Below are 26,178 nucleotides of genomic sequence, written 5' to 3'. Positions count from 1 at the left end.
CTTCTGGGATGAGGGCTGGTACTGGAGGAGGGCCAACCCTTTGGGTTGGGCTTCTTTGCTTAGATCTTGGGCCCTATTTATTGGGCCAGGGTATGAACACTAATTATAACTAAAAATTTTTAATTACCAAACTTTTTCATTCAGAAATTACTCATAAATACAAATAAGAAGCTAACTCTTTTCAGCAGCTCAAATTTCCATTCATGAATTATTTTTACTCCTCAAATAGTAATAAATAATAGACCTTTGACACTGTATCACTTTTTTTTTAAGATTTAGATTCTCTAAAGTTTGAATTTTACTTTAAAAAGTAAAGTGTGAACTTTTACTATTTATTTCATAAGTGGGACTAAGAAAAAATATAAGAGAAAAATTATTTAAGGATGAAAAATCATACTTTACCTTCTAAAGTGAAAATTCAAAATTTAGAGGATCCAAATTCTTTTCTTTAACATGATGTTCATTTAATTGGAATGCACTATTATTAATTTATTATTACTAAAATTCTAAGGTTATTACTTATCACATTAACATGTAGTAGTTTGGACCCTAAGAGTGTTTGACTTATTCTTCGCGTGCTGGTTACATATTAGATCTTAGATCTTTTCTTTTCTTTTTTTTTTTCTTTAATTTCCCAGATACAAAAAACATTCCCTGTTTCCTATGTTTTTGTCGGTAACAAAACTGATCCATTCTAGTATTCCCTTCTCAACTACGAAGCCATAGCACAAGATCCAAAGTTCTAACTTTCGGTGGTTAATCTCAATGGGTTTGCTTCAATTTCTTCTTCTGACATCTCAAGAGGTGAGGAAGTTAACTCGTTAATAGCTGCATTTGGATGACACGTGGCAATCTTCAAAACTATGCTTTTTCCACAAACCTGAACTTGATCATGGAATTTTTTAGCCCATTGATTTTAATTGAAGTCCAAAGATTTGAACTTTGAGCAGCATTTGATGATGGGTGTTCAATGAAGTTTCAGTTCATAGCTTCCCAGTTAAGTCTTGGTACCTTTTTTACATTTTTGCAAATTATAAGATGAATCTGGGATTCAAATTCCTGTGTCATGCTGAAACCAAGAGGTTAATTTCATTGTTAGGAGTGATAGTAGTTATAGTTTTAGTGGTTCAGTTTTCTGAACTTCCATATAGTGAATTTGTTACTTCCCTTGCTGGCAAGATTACTAGTTTCTCAATGGATGCATCTATGGTTGATTCTAAACTGGAGGGTAATATTGATAATACACACCCAAATGGTTCAACTCCTGCATCCCAATTAGATCAAGATAGAAGTTCACTAGTTCACAATAATGGCAATGGTTCATCCATCAATAGTGCACCTTCTAACCATGCACCAGCACCACAGAGTATGGTGGCATTGTCAAATCAAACATCGCTAAATTCAGAAACAGATTCAACAAGTCCAATGATGTCTGTCATGTCCAATTCAAGTTTGGCGAAAAAAGACACGACAAAGGGTGAGAGTTCTGGTTCTTTGCTGGGTAATAATTCAAAGGTTGGTAATGGCAAGTATGTGACTAAAAAGAATCCCAAAGGGAAGCCCTCTAAAGTAGTTTCGATATCCGACATGAACTTATTGTTGCAGCAAAGTCATGATTCATCCCAATTAGTGGTATGTAACTGAATGATGGGTTGAAAAATCAGTATTGTAGATTGAACTTCACCAGTAGATTTCTTATTCGTCTCGATTTTGAATGTTTTTAGAAACCAACAAGGTCTTCAGCTGTTGATCAGGAAATATTTCATGCAAGATTTGAGATCGAAAATGCACCTATCATCACGAATGATTCGAGACTTTACCTACCTCTCTACAGGAATGTCTCCATGTTCAAAAGGTATGATGAATAATTGTCAATGTGATTAAATGGCCTAATTCTGGTTGAACTATTAATATCTTATTACATCTTAGATTGATTTAAGTTGATAATAGATTCATTTTGTTATTATGTTAGTTTTTATCTTTGGCTTATGAATCCGCTCACCTCATTATATGCAAATGATCTTAGTAAAGTCAGTAACATCGAATTATTTTATTGTCCGGATCACCATTCTAGTACCATCATATATCTTTTTCTGTCTTGGTTTAACTGATATCATTCAAATAATCATGACTGTGTAGGAGTTATGAACTAATGGAGAAGATGCTCAAAGTTTACATCTACAAAGATGGAGACAGACCGATCTTTCATGAGCCCTTACTGGATGGAATATATGCATCTGAAGGATGGTTCATGAAACTAATGGAGGAAAACAAACACTTTGTCACTCAAGATCCCGAATCGGCTCACCTGTTCTACATACCTTTCAGTTCAAGATTGTTGCAGTTGACTATCTATGTTCGAAACTCACACAATCGTTCGAACTTAATCCAATACATGGCAAAGTATGTGGACATGATTGCAGGAAAGTATCCATTTTGGAGTAGAACTGATGGAGCAGATCACTTTGTCGTTGCTTGCCATGATTGGGTATGCCTCTTTCCACACATCTACAATATTTCCAAATTTTGTTCTTGTATTCAAGATAATCAATGTAGTGTCTGCTTGTGTTCTCTCTTACATTGCAATTTGCATCATTGTCTTGCTCATGTTCATGCAAATTCTCATTAAATATGATAACCACAGCAACTATAGGGGTCATCCGTGGAATAAGGGATGGTTGCTAATCGCTCCGATCTTAGAGCAGGATTGAAAAGAAAGCACAGAGGAAGACCTTAAATAAACATATTGTAATTTGCATCATTGATAACTTTTGATAAGTAGCATTAGTAAATTTCTCCCCAAATTCTATCTTGTTAGTTATGGATTGTAGTATTTCATGCATGATGCCATGTCTACTAGCCCATGTATGATTGAATCATGAATTTCTGTTGAAGCAGTTTGACCAGTAAATTGAGTGGGAAGGGTAGTTTTAACAAGCACCATTTCTCATCACCAGGCTCCTGCAGAGACAAGAGGGCGAATTCTAAATTGCATCAGAGCCCTCTGCAACGCGGACATCGAAGTAGGATTCAAAATAGGCAAGGATGTTTCTCTTCCAGAAACATACATAAGATCACCCAACAACCCTGCCAAAAACATAGGGGGAAACCCCCCTTCCGAGAGGCCTATCCTTGCATTCTTCGCCGGCGGATTACACGGCTATGTTCGGCCAACTCTGCTTAATCACTGGGAGAACAAAGAACCTGACATGAAAATATCAGGTCCATTGCCACATGTGAAGGGCAATGCAAACTACATTGAGCTAATGAAGAGTAGCAAGTTCTGCATTTGTGCTAGAGGGCATGAAGTTAACAGCCCCCGTGTCGTGGAGGCGATCTTCCATGAATGTGTTCCGGTGATCATATCTGATAACTTCATACCACCTCTCTTTGAGGTCTTGAACTGGGAATCTTTCGCCGTGTTCGTCGCGGAGAAAGATATTCCGAATTTGAGGAGCATTCTGCTTTCAATATCTGAAGAGAAGTACTTGGAGATGCATAAGAGGGTGAAGAAGGTGCAAAAACATTTTGTGTGGCATTATAAGCCTGTAAAATATGATTTGTTTCATATGTTGCTTCATTCCATTTGGTACAATAGACTTTTCCGAATAAGCCACTCTTAAATTATAGCAAGTATATTTTTTTGTAGAGAGCTCATACTTTGTTGAAATTTGATCACTTGTTTATCTTCTTTTATTTGGAATTTGATCAAAGTGTGAAAGTGCTGATTCTGTTATAGCAGAAAAAGGAAAGACAGGTGTGGTGTATCGATGATGATATTTGTTTCACAATATTTTAAGGTTTTTGTTTCACAAGACGAATATAAAAATCAACTATTAAATTAATCATAATATAAATATACAAGTTTATATTTATATATATTACTTTATACATTTTTTTACTAAATAATTATTTATGAAAATAATTTAAATTATGAAAATAAAATAATCAAATCGATCATACAAAATACTCAAACTTTTTATAACAGTTCAATCAAATATTTTCAACAACACCAAATATATATCTCTCGATGTAGTTGATTTTTTATATTTATGTATCAGTATTGTTTTTCATTATTATTGAAAATTTAAATATTTTTAAATATTATTATCCTTTAGAAAGTAATATCTTAAGTCAACTGTCATGGCCTTGGACACACTCCAACGCTACCCTGACACTCGAACTTACTCAACCTCTTGAATTAATACAAAGTCAGCCTAACCTTTAGTATTTAGCAAGAAAGTTAAGAACACAAAAGAACACAAGAGAAAGGAAGCTTTGGTGAAAAGAACACTTTATTATTCAAGTGTTTGTTACAAATGACTTTTACACTCAAACTCTAACTCTCTTCTCCTATTTATAGCCATCTACCTCCTTAATGGATGGTTAGACTTAAATCTAATTAACGGTCCAGATTAATAATCCAGAACCTTCATTACAAATATCTATCCTACCACAACTTTCTAAATACTTCTAGATTATTCCATACTACTCTTCATACTTCTATATACATCCACACTCTTTTAGATTACTCTATGGCTTTCTAGAGTCTTCTAGAATCTTCTAGGGTATTTCGGGACCTTCTAGGATATTCTAGAACGTTCCGGAATCATCTAGAGCATTTTTAAACACTCCAGAAAATTATACAAACACCGTTAAATCTAACATTCTAAAATTTACTGTGACATTCTCCCCCACCTAATGTGCAGACGTCTTCGTCGTGTTCTGTTCATGATAGCACTCTAGGTATTCTTGGAATTACCACAGATCTTCACGAGCTTCCCAGCTAGTTTCGATTATCGGGAGTCCTTTCCACTTGATCAAGTATTGGATACTTGGTGGTACTCCTCTTCGTCGCACGACGTGATTAGCTAAGATCTCTTCGATTTCTTTATCAAAGGACCTAATCACCACAGGCAGAGCACGACTTGAGTCACCTCTACTCGGATCATCTTGGTCTTCATGATATCGTTTAAGCATACTCACATGGAAGACTTGGTGGATCTTCATAGAGGGAGGGAGTTGTACTTTATAAGCAATCTTCCCAACACGTCCAATGATCTCAAATGGCCCTTCGTATTTGCGGATTAAACCCTTATGAACCTTGCGAAAGGCTTTGAATTGTTGTGGAAGAAGTTTAATCATTACCTTATCTCCCACTTGATAGCTTGCATGTCTCCTCTTCTTATCTGCCCATTTCTTCATCCTCTTTGCAGCTTTGTCGAGGTAAGAACGAGAGATATCTGCTTGTTCTTCCCATGATTTAATCATATGATAAGTTTCAGAGCTCTTCCCTGAGTAAGAGGAAGAAAGAGAGTGTGGTGTAAGTGGCTGTTATCCGGTCACAATCTCGAATGGACTCTTTCTTGTGGACTCGCTCTTTTGCAGATTATATGAAAACTGAACAATGTCTAGGAGTTTTATCCAATCCTTCTGATTAGCGCTTACAAAATGTCCCAAGTAACGCTCGAGTAAGGCATTCACTCTCTCAGTCTGTCCGTCGGTTTGAGGATGGAAGCTTGTTGAGAAATGAAGCTCCGACCCAAGGAATTTGAACAGCTTTGTCCATAGTCGTCCTGTGAAGCATGGATCTCGATCACTAAAGGTAGCATACTTCGAAAATCGATCCACTACCACAACAATAGATCCAAACCCCTCAGACTTTGGTAAGGCAGAGATGAAATCTAAAGACACACTTTTTCACAATCGCTCTGGCGGCGGCAGAGGTTCTAACAATCCATTTGATGTCGTGTTTTCAATCTTATCTTGTTGGCACACAAAACAAGTCTTTACATAACTCTCTACTTCATCCCTCATTTGAGACCAATAATAGGAAGATTCAATAAGTGCCAAGGTCATTCGTTGGCCTTGATGACCAGCCCATTTGGTGTCGTGGCATTCCTTCACTAGCTTTCTCCTTATATTTTTTCACTTAGGAACGTATAGTCTTCTCCCTTTGGTGTAGAGAAGGTCGTCTTCTAGTCAAAATCGTTTAGTCTTACCTTCTCTAGCCAATTCCACCAATTTCTTGGCTAAGGGATCATGATGCAACCTTTCCTTGATGGTATGCAAAATATCTCCTTCGACATGGAAATAACTGTCATCCTGTATGGTGCTGAGACAAGTGGTTTCGCTCCTACCTCCAATTCAATCTTGTGGTCCACCTTCATCCTAGGTGGTAGTTGTTTCGACAACTCGAGAGGCATCACATCCTTATTTCCTTCAAGGACTTTCTTGATTTTAGGAAAAATAGCTTCTCCTTCGAATGTTGACTCCACTTGTAGTAGAGCAAAAGACATCATTTCCTCCTTCTTAAACCCTTTCTTGAGTTGCATAGCAAAAAGCATCGATTGTCCTCTACCTTTAGAGACTGTAGGGACCATGCATGGAGACCCTTTTTCCATGACGCATACTATGTCATAGTATAGCATAGGTATTATATTTGTCTTCTTTTGTAAATCGAGTCCGATGACTATTTTGAAATCATTCATGGGTGCTACTGAGAAATCCACAAGGCCCTTTCAAGAATTAAGAGTCATCTCAACCTCTTTTGCCACTCCCTTAAGGGGGTTCACCCTTGGTATCCACGGGTTTGAACGAGCCATTCTTTTCGATGATCTTCAACCCAAATCTCTTTGCTTTATTAGGCATGATGAAGTTGTTGTAGCACCAGTGTCGATTATAGCCATGGCGAATTTTTTATTGATAAAGGCTTTGACATACATTAAGCCTTTCATTTCTGCAATGCTTGCCTCTTTGTCCTTCACGGCATTCATGAGTTGGATAGATCCAACACACTTAGTTACTTGAGATTGAGCCTCTCATTCTTCGGCGATAGATGTCAGAGTCCCTAACTTAGGACAGTCCTTTATTTGGTGTGGTCCCTTGCACATAAAGCATCCTCCTTTGGGCACGAAAACTTTCTTTTTTTCCTCGTACTCTTTCTTTGAAGAGTATTTTCCTTCCTACTTGGTTGAGAAACTCTTCCCCTTGTCTCCCCCACCTTTAGTAGAACTAGGTTTGGAGGAAGACTTAGATTTAGAGTCTCCTCTATGATACTCAATGAGTGATTCGGCTACCACGATGACCTCATCGATATCCTTAACATCCTTCTTTGTAGTTCTTGCTTTGTCCAAGGTTGGAGTTGGGGATTTGAAGCGTAAGAGTAGTGAATTCCGTCCTTATGTAGTCGTTAATCGTACTCTTGCACTTTAACTCCCTCAACTTCTTCCTTGCTTCATAGACCATATTATCATGAAAGAATTATCTTTTTAACTCTCTTTTGAAATCTTTCCATGTGGCTATCTTGCAAGTACCATTTTTCATATCTACGCACTTTCTCTTCCACCACAAAGTAGCATTCTCAAAAAGGTAGAGAGCTAAAGTGCATACCTTTGTTGCTTCTTCGACCAACTCTTGGCCTTCAAAGTACATCTCTATTTACTATAGGAAGTTCTCCACCTCTCGAGCGTCCCTCACACCCTTGAACTCCTTTGGCTTTGGGAGATCAATCTTTGTCGTCTCCCTTATAATGGTTAGTCGATATTTTGCCTCATCGAACCAAACTCGAACTTCCTCAAATAACTTCAAGGAATTCTCAAGCTTCTCTTTGATTTGGAGCATACTTTCTTTGAAAGCATCTAGTTCTCCTAATACGTGAGTCTCGAGGGTCTCCTTGTCATGTTCTATCCTTTGGAAGCGCTCATCCATAAAGGATAGAACATTCTCCAACATAAAACTCTCTTCTAAAAAGCTTACCTCTAGGCTCACTTGAAAAACGGGCCTTTTTGCCTCCCCATTGAGAAGGAATAGCATCCCTTCCCTTTTGAGACTCAACATACTCCATGGTTATACCAGAAGTCATACCCACAAACTATTTGTGCTCCCTCTCGAACCTTGCTCTGATGGCAAATTTGTCACGGCTTTGGACACACTCTAACACTACCGTATCGGCACTCGAACTTACTCAACCTCTTGAATTAAGACCAAGTCAGCGTAACCCTTAGTATTTAGCAAGAAAGCTAAGAACACAAGAGAAATGAAGTTTTGGTGGAAAGAACACTTTATTACTCAAGCGTTTGTTACAAATGATTCTCACACTCAAACTCTAACTCTCTCGTCCTATTTATAGCCATCCACCTCCTTAATGGATGGTTAGGATTACATCTAATCAACTGTCTAAATTAATCATCCAGAACCTTCATTACAAATATCTATCTTATTACAACTTTCTAAATATTTTTAGATTATTCCATACTACTCTTCATACTTTTATATACATCCACACTCTTCTAGATTATTCTATGACCTTTCAAAGTCTTCTAGAACCTTCTAGGGTATTCTGGGATCTTCTAGGACATTTTAGAACGTTTTGAAACTGTCTAAAATATTTTTAAACACTTCAGAAAATTATACAAACACCGTTAAATTTAACCTTCTAAAATTTACTGTGACACAATGCTTCCTTTTTTTTTATGTTTCCTTTTGGTACCCAACAGGGGTGCTCATGACTCAGTCCTGTTCCTTTTTAAATTTTACTTTAAAATTATTTTGGTCCGACTTAGCTGTGATTTAGTTAGACTCGAGATTTAATAAATAGCTCGACTAATTTATTAAATCGGGTTTGGGTCATCCAGACTCAGTCCGTTGAACCTACATAAAAAAATATACATTTTGTTCTCATGAAACTTTAAATATGTATTATGATGTGTAATTGACTTAATTATTATTATGTCAATGTTGCAATATTATGAAATAATTGTTTTAAAAAATTTAGAAGTTCAAAAGATGTGAGATCCAAATTTTGGTAATGTTGTGATACACCATAAAAAAGTATATGTCTTTTAACTTAATTCCAATCTTTCTGTTTCGTTTTTAATCAAACTTATTGAATTAGAAATAGATCAAAAATTATAAAATTAAAATTTATAGACAAATTTAAGTTTAAATATAGATATCAACTTTTTAATAACAATTTTTTTCTTCTTATAAATAAATGTTATTATAATTTTTTGACATAAAATTTATCAAGATTCGAATTTTATCGGATCTATAACCAATTTTAATGTGATTCGAAAATAATGTGATATTACTAAATTTAGAATTGGATAAAAATCTCAAAAATAAATTCGATTATTATTTAAGTTCAAGTCCCAGTCAAATCACATCTGATTTTACTCGGCCCCATATGTATTCTTAGTACACAGTATACGTTCAAAATGGTGGCTAAATTTTGTTCAGAGGAAGAGAATTGGTGTGTAACATTATATTATTGAAATGGTTGGTATATTTTCGGCGATATGGAGTTAATTTTTTTTAAATTGTTATTATACAAATCAGACCGTCAAGTCTATTGAAAAGAAAGAAAGAGAATGAAAATTGAGAGTTTGATTTGAATAAAATACACAAATTTAAAAGTTAGATTTGTGTATTATAAAATTTTATAAAAATTTAAGTATATAAATCTGAGACTCAGATTTATTTATTATAAAATTTTTAAAAATTCAATGCATAAATTTGAAGATTAAATTTATGTCTTTCACACTCTTATTAAATATATTATATTCTAATAACACTATAAAATACAATTTTTTTTAATATCAAAATTAAAAAATATCAAAATATTTTCTCTTATTTTGTAAATTATTTTTTAATAAAAAAATTGAAAAATTGGTCTTAGTCAAATAAAATAAAAGATTAATTTACTGTATTTTAATATTTTAAATAATAATTTATTTATTAAAATTTTCTTTAAAAAAATTGTAGACCAACTTTATATTTATATATAGACACCTTTCCATTTTTGGAAACAGGAGAATATTTAGGGGAATACTCATTAGTGAATAGTCATTACTCTTACGAGTAAAAAATTAAAATAAAAGCAGCGTAAGCATGTGAACTGTAAGAAACACGTGTTCCGACCACCCTAACCGTGAAATTCAGTGAAACAACAGAGTTTGATGACCGAAAGAACCAACGATACCAACAACCTTCCAAATCCCAAGAAAATGAAATTCATGTCCCCACCTTAAAATCATCGCTCTTCTCTCCTTCCTCAACTACTTCCCAAACCAAATTCATTACCTTTTACTCCTTTACTCTCCAAAGTTACCGTCTTTTCCTCTTTCGGTATCTCTCTCCACAAACACGAAGGATAAGAATAATGAGAAGCGGAAACAATTGGAGAGAAATCCAAAATTGATGCTGTGTTTGATGTTTCTGCTGAATGAGACACTTGAAATTGTAATTTGGCTTCGTTCATTCAAAGTCAATCAAATCGGATCTAATCAATAATAGGGTTTATAGTTGATAGTTGGGGAATAAGGGTGTGTGTATGTGTGTGTGTGTTTTTATGGCTACAGAGAACAAAAGTGCTACGGTGAAGCTCAAGGGAATTTCACAAGATGGACCTTCCAGGCCAAAGGCTACTGATTCTTTAGCTCTCAAGAAGAAGATCGATGGCTCTATCAGAAGCCCACCTGATTCCAAGATGAAATCTGTAACCACTGTCACAAAATCTGAGGTAATCATTCTTCGGAAAATTTGATTAAAAATTGCAACTTTTTATTGATGTTGAGGCTATTCTTAGCGCAATTTTGGCTTTGGAGGCATATGGGTGGTGTTGTTGGATTCAATTGTTATTTGGGTTGCTTCTATTTGTGGGGGTTCTGGAAATTTCATTTGCTGGATTTTGCCACCTTGTGGAAATCAACAGATTAGATTGATTGAGTCTTGATTTTTCATGTTGCTGATGCTCCTTGAGGGAGGGAGTTAGTTCATAGTTCATGGATTGTTCCTGTTAATTTGTGTTAACGGTTTACATGAGTGTTGAGCTGTAGACTGTGGTTGATTACAATAGATTATTTTGTGATGATGGAAATTATAGAATCATAAAGCATGGCCTTTCTATATATCAAATTCTATGTGTTGATTTCAATTGTGATGGTATTGATTTTATTTTACTTTGAATGACATTTGAAGGTTAAATCAAAATCAACACCATCGTCGTCGTCGTCCAAAACAGTAACGAAAACAAAGACGACAACTACCAGAGTAAAGAAAGTCTATAATCTTCCTGGCCAAAAACATGATCCTCCCGAACAGGTTCTGATCTTAACCCATAGTTGATTCCTGGAATTTAAAAGCCAATTTATAGATGCGGTATTGTGATAATCAATGTTGCCTTGTCCTTGATGTTCTTTTTGTGCCTTGTGTCAACAGAAAGAGCCCTTGAGGATTTTCTATGAGTCATTGTCAAAACAGATTCCAACAAGTGAAATGGCAGAATTTTGGTGAGTTTAATTTCAGTCATGAGCTCCAAGGTTGATTGCGCCTGTGTATTGATTAAATAACAGCTTAGCATCTGTTAGTGTAGAATTCACACTTGTATTTGAAAGGTCACTTTATTACTGCGTATAGCTGCAGGGCACAATCCATTTAGTGCTCCATGACCATAGAATAACTTTTTCAATCTTTGTGTTGAAGTCATCTTCATTTAATTCTGTTGATAATATGATGCTTTGAAGTATTATGAGCCTGTGCTGCTTGGATTCCCCAGACACATCTGTTAGAATATTCTAATTGGTTTATAGGACGATATTATATATTAGCGCATGTTTAGCATAATATAATCTGCTCTATGTTTAGATATTTGCCTAAGCCAATACTCAAACAGTATAACCTTATGTTAGGATGACCACCATAATTGTGCTGTTTTGTAAATGAAACGTGTAACTGCCTTTGCTGTTTTATCGAAAGCTTAAGAGTTTAATTTCTATGCACTAAATTGTTATCAAATAAGAATGTAAGAAACTGCGATGTCATTATGTGTAGTCACATGAATTTAAATTTAAAACATAGCATGGCATATTCTTGCATTGCTATTAGATTGCAGTTTAAGTGCACATCACTTAAACTCAAAATGCATACCTTAAAGTAACTAGCTTTGCTATGGTCCCCGTCTGTACAAGTGAATTCCTCATTCCTCTCCCATTCATGTCTAACATTGGTGACTTGTGTATGATGATGTAGTTGTTTTCATAGATTGAAAGATGTTGGAAGGATCTTTCCTTTGTTAATGGAATCCCTTTTGCTTTGGCCAATAAGTAGTCCATTTTGCTTTAATCTTTTCTCAATTACAAGATTTATTGGCTATATTAATACCCTAGGAAAAATTAATTTAATTGGATTGGTCAACCTTAAGTTACATTTTCATCTTTAACTGCTAAGGTTGGCATTAGTAAACGAAATCCTGTCTGGCATAAACATTCTTCATTTAGTGTACCGCTGTACGAACATATTATAGTCTACAGAGAAGTTATAACAAGTATAGTTCAGAACAAAAAAGGCTCGGTGCCTAAGCATGCTGTGGTAACGCAGGATTCGGAGAAGGGTCGCACCCAAAGGGTGTAATGTAGGCAGCCTAACCTGATAATTTTATCCATGGCTGATTCTACGTCTTGAACCCGTAACCTTGATGTCACATGGCGACAACTCAACCATTGTTGAACATAAATTGCTAATTGCCACAAGAAGCAGCAAGGATTGATGTACAAAGTTTTTTGCACAGGACTTGTGCGAAAATTTGAATGAGTCTTTAAACCTTTTGTGTTGTTTATATTCTGATAGGTGAAAACTTTTTCATCGATTGATTAAAGTGCTGTTTGCATTCATTTCTACTAGCAGCATTCTTATAGGATTTTCAAAAGCTATGAAAAGGAAAGTGCTAAACAACATTACTCTTACAAACATCCGAGAGATCTCGAATGCTACTTCTTATGAAATTTACTTGCTTGCTGAGCTAATCAATGCTATTATGAAACTATCAGTCATAGGCTGTCTATGAATACTGAATACCATACTCCTTTCTCGTGAATGTCAATATCTGCAGTTGATTCCATTAGTTATTCATGGTAACTTTCATTTTTGTGTTTAGATGAGTTCATTGAATGAGTATACATAACAAGTGTTTGCTGTTGTTATAATCTTTCGAAAATGCATATGATGCAACTTCGCGTCGATGCCTTCGATTGAAAAGGAATCCTTGTATTTTAGATATAGCCATGTCATTAATCCCACTTTACAAAAAATAAGATACTGACTCAGTCTTCCGTAATAGGGAAACATTGATCTCAATGCTTCTTTGTATTGATAGGTATAAATGATATATGATCATTTGTTTTTCAAAGTGGTTAAATTACACCAACCCCTCTTGGGATTTTTACAAGAATAGTTAGTGTTATATTGACAAATTAAAATACAAGGGTACTAAGTGTAATATTATCAAAAATCTCAAGGCAATTCAATATATGTTTTGTATAACTCCTGAGTATTGTTTTCTATCAAGTTCTCAAGTGTTCTAGAACTGTGGTTTTCTTCATTTCTGTGTTGGATTAAGACTTGCAAAGAATTCACAAGGCAAGGCATGAATACCTCAATATGCAGGTTAATGGAGCATGGGCTGCTATCACCTGACAGAGCTAAGAAAGCGTTTGACAAGAAGCAGAGGAAGCAAAAGGAGCAACGGACAGGAACTCCCGTTAAGCCGTCAAAGCCACCATCTAGAACCGAAACTTCACAGAAGCCGCGACAGCCACCGTCAAGGAATGGTGACATAAAAGCCAAGAAAAGAATCATCGATGAGAGCGACGACGATGATGATTTCGTTTTAAGCCATAAAAGAAGAAAGGGGTAAGAAGGAAAAGCCTCCTAATGTTTTATTTAACTTGTGAACAAAGCAAAAGAGGAAAAGAATAAAAAAGGAAGAAAAGTTGTAAGGTAGAAATTTTAACAATTGTTAGATTAAAGACATTCTTTATGTTTCAAACTTTACTGAGACAATAATGGACAATGGTAATAGACAATTCGACAATGCAACTTATGTGTCTTGAAGAATCTATTGTCATCTAGAATTTGATATTTTCTGGTGCCTTTACTTTCATTCTCCCATGTCCATGATTGCCTTCTTGAGCTTCCTCATTTGCATTAAGAGAATTTTCCAGTTCCTACATTTTTAACAGAATTATAGTAAGAAAATTGATCTTCAGAAACAGAAAGATATCTTGGAACTTTTGGGTTTGTATTGATTTCAACTCTCCTTTAAATTGAGAAACGCTATACGTGTAATCATTTTATCTTGTAGATTGAATGGGGTGTGAAACTCACATGGAAAGAGTGTATGTCAACTCAAAATATGACACCATTATCTTATCTTATATGAAATTCTAAAGTCCGATAAATAGTGATATCAAAAATCCAAAGTGGATTACTCCACAACTTCATGGAATTACAGAAATATCACGCTTTAAACATTCAAGCCGTTTTCATAAAAACAAAAAACAATAATCAATAGAAGTCCACTATAAAAAATTCTAGCAGAAGTCATATGGGGGAGGAATATTAAGTACAATCATTCATTAAGAAAATGTGCAAATATAAGAAAAAAAAATAATTGGAGTTTAAATATAGTTGTAATATGACAATAATCAAACATCCACAACCACATTAATAAATTTATTTTTATTAAGGGCTAGCAGCTTATTTCCACACTTAATTTACTAACGGAGAATTTAATCCATGTTTATTAAGAGAACTATATCACGTTATGGGACTTTAATTAGGTTAACACAAATTAATCAAACTTTTGGTAATAGAATTTTCATACTGGTTGTTCAATTAAGAACCCCAAATAAAAAACATGAAAGTTACTTAACTTTAATGTTATAATAAGACCTCTAAAATAACTTTTAATGTTAATCATTTATTTATAGTTATGTTAGTAAAATTAAATATTTTTTTTGAAAACTAGTAAAATTAAATCAAGTTGTATGCAAATGCAAGTAACAAAGTTTAGAAAGTCAAAGTCAGAATTCAATTTGAATTCAAGGTCATTACAAGTTTACAATTTATTGCTAAGACTACAAATTTTTTATAATATCAACTTGCACAAATTGAATTCAACATCAAAGACTCCACAACTTACATCAGCATGCGTTATAATCAATTTGGTGTCACTGCCATTACCAAATTACAAAGCTATGAAGATATAAAGATGACGTTATCAAGCAAGTGGTATTATCAAGTAGTTACAATGCAAGATTGGTTGGCTACATACACCGCCTTTGATTCTTAGCAATTAAGAAATATTATCTTGATTGAGTAATCTTGCATTCTTGCCTATAAATAGGCTTTAACTCATCTATTTTAAGGATGTGTTCCATAGAAGTTAAATGAGTATATATGGTTTTAAGATTTAAGCGATGCTTTTTTGTTCTTTTCTTTTATACGTGCTGAGTTTGAGAGATAATAAATATAGTAATGTCATTTATATAAGTGAATAATTTTCGAATCAATTAAGTGTAGATATTATATTTATATTGGTATTAGAGTTGGTTTAATTCAATATTAAGTGTTTGAGAGTTTGTAAAGTATGAAAGAATTTTTACATAATTATTGTTTGTTTCTAGATTTAGTATGATAAAGGCTTTTAATATTGTGTGATCTAATTTTAAATTAGATGAAAAATTTGATTATAGTTATTGGGAAATTTTTATGTATACTTATTTGAAGGTTCAGAACCTGTAGAATTTTATTGAACTAAGATTGTAAGAAAGATAATATGTTGTCCAACAGAAGAGAGATCAATTGGCACTATCACAAATTCATCAAGGTGTAGATTATACGGTGTTTGGCAAAGTAACAAATGCCAAAAATGTAAAAGAAGCTTAGAACAAGTTGAAGCTATCATACAAAGGTGTAGATAAAGCCCAAAAAGCAAATTTAGAGTCCTTGCGAATAGAATATGAAAGGTATGAAATGTCTAACTTAGAAACTATTGAGCAATATTTTATGTGTTATAGATCTTGTCAATAAGATGAGAGTCTATAAAGAAGATATGTCCGATAGTAAATTGGTAGAGAAAATTTTTTCGCACCATGCCGATAAAGTATGATTATGTGGTGACTACAATACTGAAGTCCGACGATATGGATACCATGATAATTGCAAAATTACAAGGAACCATGGAAAGTCACATTAATAGAATATTGGAGAAGTAAAAAAAAATCAATCGAAGAGGCTCTGAAAAGTTGGATGAATTTAAATAATGTTGCAGAATCAAGTCGTACACAAGAAGGACGAGATCGAGGTTTCAATTATCAAAGTAGAGGTAGAGGGAGTTTCAGAGGAAAGGTCATGTCAATTATAATAAAAAAAAAGTTGTAACAATTTTATACCACCTATCAAAAAAGAGGTGGAACAAATTTTAGGCTTGTCAACTGAGGAAAAGGTTGCAGCAATTTTTATCAATAAAAAACTATTTTTACTGCTTTCATTGTGAAAAGTATGGACATGAAGTAACAAATTACATATTTAGAATGATAAATATTAAATAACAATCAAGCAAATGTTGTAGAAAATCAGCATTGGAATACTGATTATAATCCATGTACTCAAACTTTAATTTTTACAAGTAATTTATGTGCTGAAATGAAAGTATATAGTGTTTGAACAATGCCTATAGTAATCATATGTCTGATAGAAAATAATTATTTTTTTTATTAGATGATTCAGTTAAACTATTATATTAAAATTTGGTAATAATACAAAGATCCATATTAGAGAAAAATGGTGAATACCAATTAGATTGAAAGAGGATTCTCGACGTTATACTTCTGATATTTTCTATGCTTCTGAATTTGATTATAATTTACTTAGTATGGGACAGTTATCTGAGAAGGGATATAAGATGATAACTTATTACGAATATTATACTATATTTGACAAAAATAGAAGGTTCATAGATAAAGTAAAGATGACTTCAAATAAAATATTTTCATTAAAAATTCAACACATTAATCCATCTTACAAGCTGGTTGTGGCATATGCGGTTTGGGCATTTTTATTTTTCTGGCCTAAACTATCTATCAAGAAAAAGGCTTGTTTATGGTTTATCACGGGTTTATATTTCTAATTGTCTTTGTGAGATTTGTCAACTAAAAAAGAAATACAGAGATTCATTCCCTACAAAAAAAAAGTCATGGAGAGCCAGAAAATTACTTAAAATTATGCTTTCAGATCTTTATTCTATAGAAGTTCCAAGCAAATAGTGGTAGCAGGTACTTTATCCCTTTTATTGATGATTTTAGTAGATACACATGAGTATATTTTCTGAAGCAAAAATCAAAAGCATGTGATACCTTCAAGACATTCGAGGTGTTGTCGAAAAACAAAGTGGTTGTAAAATCAAAATTCTCAAAACATTCAGAGGAACAGAATATCTTGCACGTTTAGATTACTTTAAGCAACATGAAATTCAACACCAACTAACTAGATATACTCCTCAATAAAATAGAATTGCTGAAAGAAATAACAGAACCACCATGGATGTGATCAGATGCATGCTCAAGTCAAAACAAATGCCTAAAGAATTTTAGGGGGAAGCAATCACAACAGCAACATATTTTAAATAGATGTCCAACAAAAAGTGTTCATGATAAAACTCTTGAAGAAGCTTAGAGTGGAAAACGATCTTCCATTCATCATTTCAGAGTCTTTGCGTATATTGCTTATGTCCACATACCAGATCAATTAAGAAAGAAACTAGATGACAAAGGCGAGGAATGTATCTTTATCAGTTATAGCACAAACTCATAAACATACAAGCTATATAATCCAAAATCAAATAAGGTGATCATCAGCAAAGATGTGACATTTGATGAGAAAGGCATGTGGGACTGAAATGGAAAGACAAAAAAGCAGTAGGCTGTAATTCTAAATACTTATGTTGAAGAAGAAAAAGTACAACCAGACATTGTTTTACAACCAGAATCTTTTAAAAGATCTCAAAGAGAGCAAGCTACCTGATAGATTGACGGATTACTAAGTTGGCAATGATAATGATCCATCTGATGAAGAATCAATTTTACTTTATTTTCAGATTGTGAGCCAATGAATTATAAAGAAGCTTCTAAAGACAACAATTGAAAGAATGCAACAGATGAAGAGATTCATGCTATTAATTAAGAAAAATGACACTTGGGAGCTAACAGATTTATCTGCAGATAAAAAGCCAATATGAGTAAAGTGAATTTACAAAGCTAAGTACAAACTCAATGGTAAAGTTGATAATTTTAAGGCAAGATTAGTTGCTAAGAAGTACAAACAAAAGCCAAGTATCGATTACTTTGAAGTATTATTTTCTCCGATCTTGTTATTAGATTAGCAATATTTGTATGATTATTTTACTTTCGGCTCAAAATAAATTGAAGATACATCAAACAGATGTTAAATTTGTATTTTTAAATGGCACTTTAGAAGAAGTGTATGTTGAGCAACTTGCAGGATAGAGTAAATTACCATTTTTACCCACGAAAGTTTTAAATGCTGATAAATCTATCCATAAAAAAAAACTACCAATCCTACACATGGTTTCGTACAACAAAATGATCAAAACACTAAAAAATCACCTAAAACCCTCAAATTACCATGAGAGCGGCGATTCTGACATAAAGGTGTCGTCGTTTCACTACCGTCCATGACACATTCAAGGTCGTTAAGAATTGTGGATTTCTTCAAGTGGTGCACGTGGGACGCTTGCTTTCTACCAGGAGGTGATGCAAGAAGGCGTGGAAGACTAGATCCAGTCCCTAGCGGCAGGCAGTGCACCGCCGAAGTTCCCTTTGTCTTTGAAGGTGGGGCTTACGGTTGGCAGCGGCAGTGGTGTTCGTAAAGATGGTAAAATCTATAAAAAGAATAAAGGGAGGGTTGAGATTTGGGGGAATGGTGTTGATATTAGGGTTAGAAAAATGGTAATTTGGGATTTTTAGGTGATTTTTCAATATTTAAATAATTTTGTCGTACGAAATCCATCTTTCATGGGTACAACTATAATTTCTCTTTTTTCATGAATAGATTTGTCAGCATTTAAAACTTTCGTAGGTAAAAATAATAGTTTACTCCTGCAGGATATGAAATTTTTGGAGAATAAAATAAAATTTACAAGTGAAGAAAGTTTTATACAGATTGAAATAAGCACAAAAAACGTGGTACAAGAAGATTGATTCTTATTTCACTTAGAATGGTTACAGAAGATGTCTATTTGAGCATATTCTTTATATCAAGTTCGTTGAATCTAGAGATATCTTGATCGTGTGCTTTTATGTTGATGATTTGATCTTTACCGGCAACAACTTGAAGATAATGATAGAAGGAAGACTATGATAAAGCATTTTGAAATGAAAGATATGGGGTTGATGTCTTATTTTCTTGGCATCGAAGTTGTTCAGAAAGATGATGGAATCTTCATTTCACAGAAGAAATATGCAAATAATATTTTAAAAGAATTTCAGATGGAGCATTCAAAACCAGTTCATACTCCAGTAAAAAAGAAGTTCAAGTTTCTGAGAGAAGATCAAGGAAGAGCAATGAGTCCCACTTATTACAAAAGCTTGATTGGAAGTATGAGGTATTTGATAGCAACCAGATCAGATATCGTATTTGGAGTTGGATTACTAAGTAGATTTATGGAGGAGCTTTATACCAACCATTTGTAAGCAATAAAAAGAATTCTTTGATTTATCAAAGGTACTTTAGATGATGGTATTTATTATGAAAATAACAATAACGTAAATTTTGTTGGCTACACTGATAGTGATTGGGTCAAGATATAGAAACAAAAAAAAAACCTTCAGAATTTGTATTTCATCTTGATTCTGATGTAATTTCGTGGTCATTAAAAAAATAATTAGTATTCGCTCTCTCTACAACAGAAGCAAAATATATAGTAGCAACAAATTGTGCTACACAAGCAATATAGTTAACAAAAATTCTTGAATAATTAAACTAGAAATACAGTACTCTAACAACGATATTTTGTGAAAACAAATCAGTTATTGTACTTTTCAAAAATCCAGTATTTTATAGAAGATTCAAACATATATTGATATTCGATTTTACAAAATTAGAGAGTTGATAAATGAAAATGAAGTATTAATTGAGTATTGTCTTATTGAAAAATAAGTAATAGATATATTTATAAAATTATTGAAAATCGAACTATTTTATAAATTAAAAAAAATTATTTAAAATGATTAATTCTACAAATTTATTTTAAAAGTGACAATATTAGTAAAATTAAATCAAATTGTATACAAATAACAAAGCTTAGAATGAAAGTCAAAGTCAGAATGCAATTTGAATTCAAAGTCATTACAAGTTTACTATTTATCACTAAGATTCTATAAACTTTTTGTACTATCAACTTGTACAAAATGAAATCAAACAATTAAGACTCCATAACTTTCATCAGCATGCACTATAATAGTTTGGTGTCACTAGGGCTGGCAATTCATACCCTACCCGCGGGTACTCAATTTGATCCAATCCGTTCGGGTAGGATATGCTATCCAATCCGCTGCGGGTAGGATAGGGTACGATCCGGGTATGCTTGCGGATAGGGTAGGGTACGGGTTTAGGGTGTACCCTACCCTACCCTACCTGTATCTCATATATAACACATATTTTATAAAAATTAGGTATATAGTGAAGGAAGTGAGAGTTGAACCTACAATCTCCCTTATATAATGACTTACAATAAGTGAACAACCACTAAAACTAGTTAGTTAATTTCGTAATTTAGAGCATTAGTTTTTTATTTTTTATGTTATTAATATGTATAAAATTCGAAATGATTGAATTTTATATTTATTTTAAAAAGATTTGATATTTCTGCGGGTATGGTAGGGTAGGGTAGGGTTTAGAATTTTAGGGTGCGATTAGGATTAGGGTTGAGAAATTCTCAACCCGCAGATAGGATAGGGTAGAATTTTAATAAAATTTTCAATCCGCGGGTAGGGTTAGGATAGGGTCTAAACCCTACACTACCCTACCCATTATCAGCGCTAGGTGTCACTGCCATTATCAAATTATAAAGCTATGAAGATGACGCCATCAAACAAGTGGTATTATCAAGTAGTTACAATGCAAGATTATCTGGCTATATATACACTGTCTTTGATTCTTAACGATTAGGAAATATTTATCTTGATTAAGTAATCTTGCTAATAAATAGGCTTAACTCATGTATTTTAAGAGTGTGTACCAAAAAAATGAAATGAATTATGGTTTTAAGATTTGAGTAATGTTTCTTTTAATACAGTGTTAATGAATTTAAAAAATGATAATATAAATTTGATAATATTATTTATATGAATAAATGATCCTAAAATTAATTAAATGTGGATATTATATACTTATATTTTATATAAAGAAATTGAAAAGAAGTTGTGTTGTGTCCTTCAACTTCGAGGAGCTTGCGACAAAGCATCTTATCAAATTTAGAATAGCATGAGTTTCGGGGGATATAGACAGGAAAACTTGTGCAAATATTCGTACTTTCTTATTTGCATCCATGGCTATGTTGCTTAAAGATGAACTAATAGTACATTTTTGTTCATTGTTTTGAGCATTAATTGGAAGAAAACATCATCATACCCGGTCCCACACAATGCGGACAATGCATACAGAGTACGTGTGCCAAGGTTTTAAATTCGCATTTGTTATGATCATTGGAATTCATACGAAGATTATAATTAAAATGTAAACAAATATTATATTAATTAATTTAATTAAATAAATTTATCAAATAATTTATTTACTCGAATCTTACATTTTCGTATGAGTATTCTATATATAAACTGACATAAGAACAATAATTGTAACTCAATTATCATAATTTAAAACCTTGATATTGTAAAATCATCATGAGGGTTCATAAAATACCATGATGGGTAAAATATATTTTTTGTTTTTAAAATTTGATAAAAATTTTAAAATATTTTTAAATTTTATTTTGTTTTAATTTTATCAAAAAAAGTTTTCGATTTGCATCAAATATATTTTTGACGGCTAATTTTTCAAAAAATTTAAGATCGATTCAACAACAATTTCATAAGAACAACCCCTCAACACAAGCAAATCAAGCATAATTTTCATGCATTATTGTTATATTAGTCTTAAATTTTTTGAAAATTTTGTCTCCGAATGTATATTTGATGCAAATCGAAAACTTTTAGGACAAAATTGAAACAAAATAAAACTTAGGAGTATTTTTAAAACTTTTGCCAAACTTCGAGACAAAAAATATACTTTATTCTAACATTATTAAATAACTCAAAAGATTTAATAGTGCGATAGTGTTACTTATTCCTCCATGTATATATGACAATACAAGTGACAGAAAGCAAAGATGAAACAGCATCTTTCTCTAAGGACTCTTAACTTTCTCAGTTCATGAGGATGGATAAAAATCTATAGGTCTTACCACTAACTATAGCCAGCCGAAACATCATTTCATGGGTTTAGATAATTTTTTAAATATAGAAATACAAAAATAATAAACCCAAATATTTGTTTAACTGTGGTGAAATAAAGAAACAGAGACACAATCTTTCTATCCAAAAAAAAAAAAAAATCAGCATTTTTCTCTTTATCTCCATATTCTATTTCATAGATAGAATCTAAACGCAACCTTTTTAAATAAAGCATTTGAACTTGTATTTTTGTTATAATATATAAGATAACGATGTTTCATTATGGTAGGCCATGAACATTTAATACTACAGCAGCCATGAAAGTGTTACAAACGTTGCAGTCACTTTCTTTTATGTGTTTGTGACATAAATAGCCATTTTAGTACCCATTAATTTGAGCTGCCATTGAAGCATAGCTTATTGCATATCATATGTATGCGGCATATATAAATAAATGCAATAGCATTATTATATAATTCTCCTACCACGTACCCACAAGGAAATAATGATTGATATTTGATACCTTCTCTTTGTTAATTTAATTGCTTGACATAGAACCATATATATAACTAATGCAATACAAATTAATATGATCAATGTTTTAAATCATACGTAAAATTATATGAAACTGTATATATACATTTGTCTTTATAAGTGAGCGAACACATGTGACATATCAAATAAATACTAATAATTTTACACGTTTAAGTTGGGAAGTTTCCTCCCAACAATTTCTCAATCGCAATAAATATGCATGATGGTGCGTGCGTGGCCAAGCAATTCTTCATTTTTTTTTTAAGGCGGAGGAAAATTTTAGGACTCAGTTACTTATTAAGGTGTGGGAAGTTTCCTCTCAATAATTTCTAGCTCTCAATAAATGTATATATGCCATGATCAAGTCCTTGATGCTAATTAATTAATTAATTAAGGTGGTGCTGCTATATGTAGGGTTTTTTTTTTAACGCTCAAGTGTAAGATTTTCTAAGTGTGTATTATAATCTGCATTTGCCACTATCGCTCAACGTTCATTGTCATCACTACTCATTCGTTACAGAATATAGTGCAGTCCGTAGTTTAAATTTTTAATTGTGATTTGTAATCGTATTATTCAACAACCGGTTGTATATATTAACCAAGTTGAGTTAGTTGAGTGATTAACTTATGATTAAGCAAGTATTAGGAGTTTGAATATTGTCTTGTACAACATACAACAATCAATTGACAGTAACAAATCCTTAAATAAAACTTTGACCCTTGACAGATTAGTCTTTAATCTATAGGAATCCTATAAGAAATAAAAAAAATTATTGCAAAAATTTAAATCAATAAAGAGTTATATAAATAATTATATCTCTATTAATAATTTATTAGACTTAATTTACCTATATTCAAAAATTCATTTAAAATATGAAGTTACTTAATATTTATAAATATAATTAAAAAATTAATAAAAAATAAAATTAAATACTGAGTGAATATTTTTACTAAATTTATAAAAACATGCACATTACACATGATAAATGTTTTTGACAATTTTTTTCTTCAGTAAAAGTATAATTTTCATTTTTGGCCAAAAAAATTTTACTTTTTCATGCTAGTATTACCCTTGAAACAATGTATATTGTTGATAGACGTGAAATTGTAACAACTAACAAGTTGCAATATCTGCAATCATGACAATACCGTAAGAATCACAGCCTGAATTTAAAATCCTAGCTCAAGATAGATGTCGTAAATGAACCACATTGGTAAACTCAAAAACAATAATAATGAGTGTGTTCTGTTCAAAAATAAAGTGCAATAATATAATGCATGTGTCCCATATGCTCAAAGATTATTAAAGGTTCATTGTTTTCTTTTCAAGCCAGTCACCACTGAACACCACAACAGGAATCCTGGAACAGAATTCAGATTTGGTAGCAAAACCTCAAAAGATCTTTTCAGGTTCGCCTTGTCGGGCACTTAGCACAAATGTCTCATTGTTAAGCTTCTTAAATAAACCGTACTCTTAATAAACAAAAAGCAGAACAAAAACAAAAGGAGCATTTTGTGGCTGCACTTCAATGAAATTTTGAATTGCAACGTGGAGACTGAAAATCATACCTGGGATAATAAAATTTCAGTAATTATTTATATGAAAATATATTTATGTAAAAATAATATTATAAAACGTTAAATAATTTAATATATTTGACTAAATATATTTGATCGAATTAATGTTCTTATGTGTATGAGTGACCGATGAAAATCTTTGTAGAGTGAGAACAATGATCATCGTACGGGCTCCGGAAGAAGGTGTCCACGTCAACACAAAAATACAGCTCATTTTCTTAGGTACATTTTTATCATCTTCTTAGAATTTTCTTTAGCTTTTGTGAAAACATAGAAAAAGCACATTCAAAACATATATACATCAATCCAATCCATGGAGGATTTTAATTTTCTGTCGTTATGGATTCAAAGGCTTAAAAGTTTATTTGGGCCGAAACAAAGATACTTAAAGTGGATAAAACAAGGGATACAATACAAAAGAAAAAGTTTGAATAGTATCTATCAAGCTAATCTCACTTAGCTTAGCTTAATGAGATAAGATTTTGTTATTACTTATTAGCATACATGTTAGGCAAAGAATTATGTCTAAACCACAAATTTAACTAGAAAATTACCATTATTCTTTTCGTCCAACAACCAAAAAAAAAAAAATAAAATAAAAATTATTATAATAATTAGATCTTTAAAAATTTCAATTTCAGTAATTCCTAAAAAAATATTACTTAAATTCTTTAAAATAACAAATACGTAAATTTTCGTCTATGAATAGTACGAAAATTTATTATTTTTCGTAAACTAATCTCATCACCTATTTTATATTTATTATAAATCCTTCGTTTCAAAAGTTATTATTTTTATATTGAGCTTCTATAAACATACACATCTTTATAATTAATGATACACGTAAATATTATCATTAAATTTTATATAATGAATCAATGAAAAAATATATTGTATTTATCTTTTACAATTTTAAAAAATTTAATTAATATTTTTTTAAAGATGAATTAATCTAAAATTTAAATTTTTAGAGATTTAATTGTTATTTTACGCTAAAATAAAATTGAATAAAATGTTAGCTAAAAGAATTAATTCTCAAAGAATAATTTCATTATTGATTCCCACAATGGCACCACTACTATATATAAGCTACAAGGAAATTTGTTACGTGTCACAAAACTATAGAACAAGGGCCTAGATGAATTTGACACCGAAATGTCTCTTCGATGTGTGGGGTTTCTCCATTTATCACAGGTAATAAATTAAATACTTAAATAACCCTTTCAATTTGCATGTGTGCTGATGTGCCAAAGTTGTAAAGTTATTAACGATGTATAATAAATGAAAAGTTTTCAAGTATATTAGCAATCAGATATTTCAGTAATTTTTAATTATTTATTTTAATTATATATATTATATATATTTTTATAATTAAAATAAACGATTAAAAATTATTGAACTATCCATATATCAATATATTTAAAAATTTTCTTTTTTATGTTTACATTTATTTCCATCGTATATTATACTACATAACTTAATTATAATAGTTACTTTATTCTTAGAAAGATTTCAATAATTATTATTAGTAAACTTTTCTTAGTAAAACTTAAATAATTTTTTTAACTATGTAATATTGTTTTAACAACATTAAACTAGAGCGATTACTGTCGTAATTAATGCTGCGTTTGTTTACGAGAATAGAATAAAATAAGATAATAAAAATAAGATATAAAAGATAAAGACATAAAATTTTGTATTTTTATATTCTATTTAATAATAAACTAAAATAAATGATGAAAATTAAATTTATTTTTAT

General features: G+C 32.1%; 2 protein-coding genes across 2 annotated transcripts; both read left to right on the top strand.

Annotated features, from left to right (window-relative positions):
* The first annotated feature begins 557 nt into the window (after positions 1-557).
* Positions 558-3,652, top strand: LOC112784073 (probable glycosyltransferase At5g03795). Its single transcript, XM_025827185.3, has 4 exons — positions 558-1,632; positions 1,725-1,855; positions 2,140-2,488; positions 2,958-3,652. Exons 1-4 carry the CDS (start codon positions 1,039-1,041, stop codon positions 3,621-3,623), a joined length of 1,740 nt encoding a protein of 579 aa, XP_025682970.2. The 5' UTR covers positions 558-1,038; the 3' UTR covers positions 3,624-3,652.
* Positions 3,653-9,810: 6,158 nt separating this feature from the next.
* Positions 9,811-13,875, top strand: LOC112783423 (uncharacterized). Its single transcript, XM_025826365.3, has 4 exons — positions 9,811-10,522; positions 10,981-11,103; positions 11,221-11,291; positions 13,444-13,875. Exons 1-4 carry the CDS (start codon positions 10,334-10,336, stop codon positions 13,691-13,693), a joined length of 633 nt encoding a protein of 210 aa, XP_025682150.1. The 5' UTR covers positions 9,811-10,333; the 3' UTR covers positions 13,694-13,875.
* The last annotated feature ends 12,303 nt before the right edge of the window (positions 13,876-26,178 follow it).

Source organism: Arachis hypogaea, chromosome 20 (assembly GCF_003086295.3).
Source record: "Arachis hypogaea cultivar Tifrunner chromosome 20, arahy.Tifrunner.gnm2.J5K5, whole genome shotgun sequence".
Classification (NCBI taxonomy): domain Eukaryota; kingdom Viridiplantae; phylum Streptophyta; class Magnoliopsida; order Fabales; family Fabaceae; genus Arachis; species Arachis hypogaea.
This window is presented reverse-complemented; position numbering and strand designations above follow the sequence as displayed.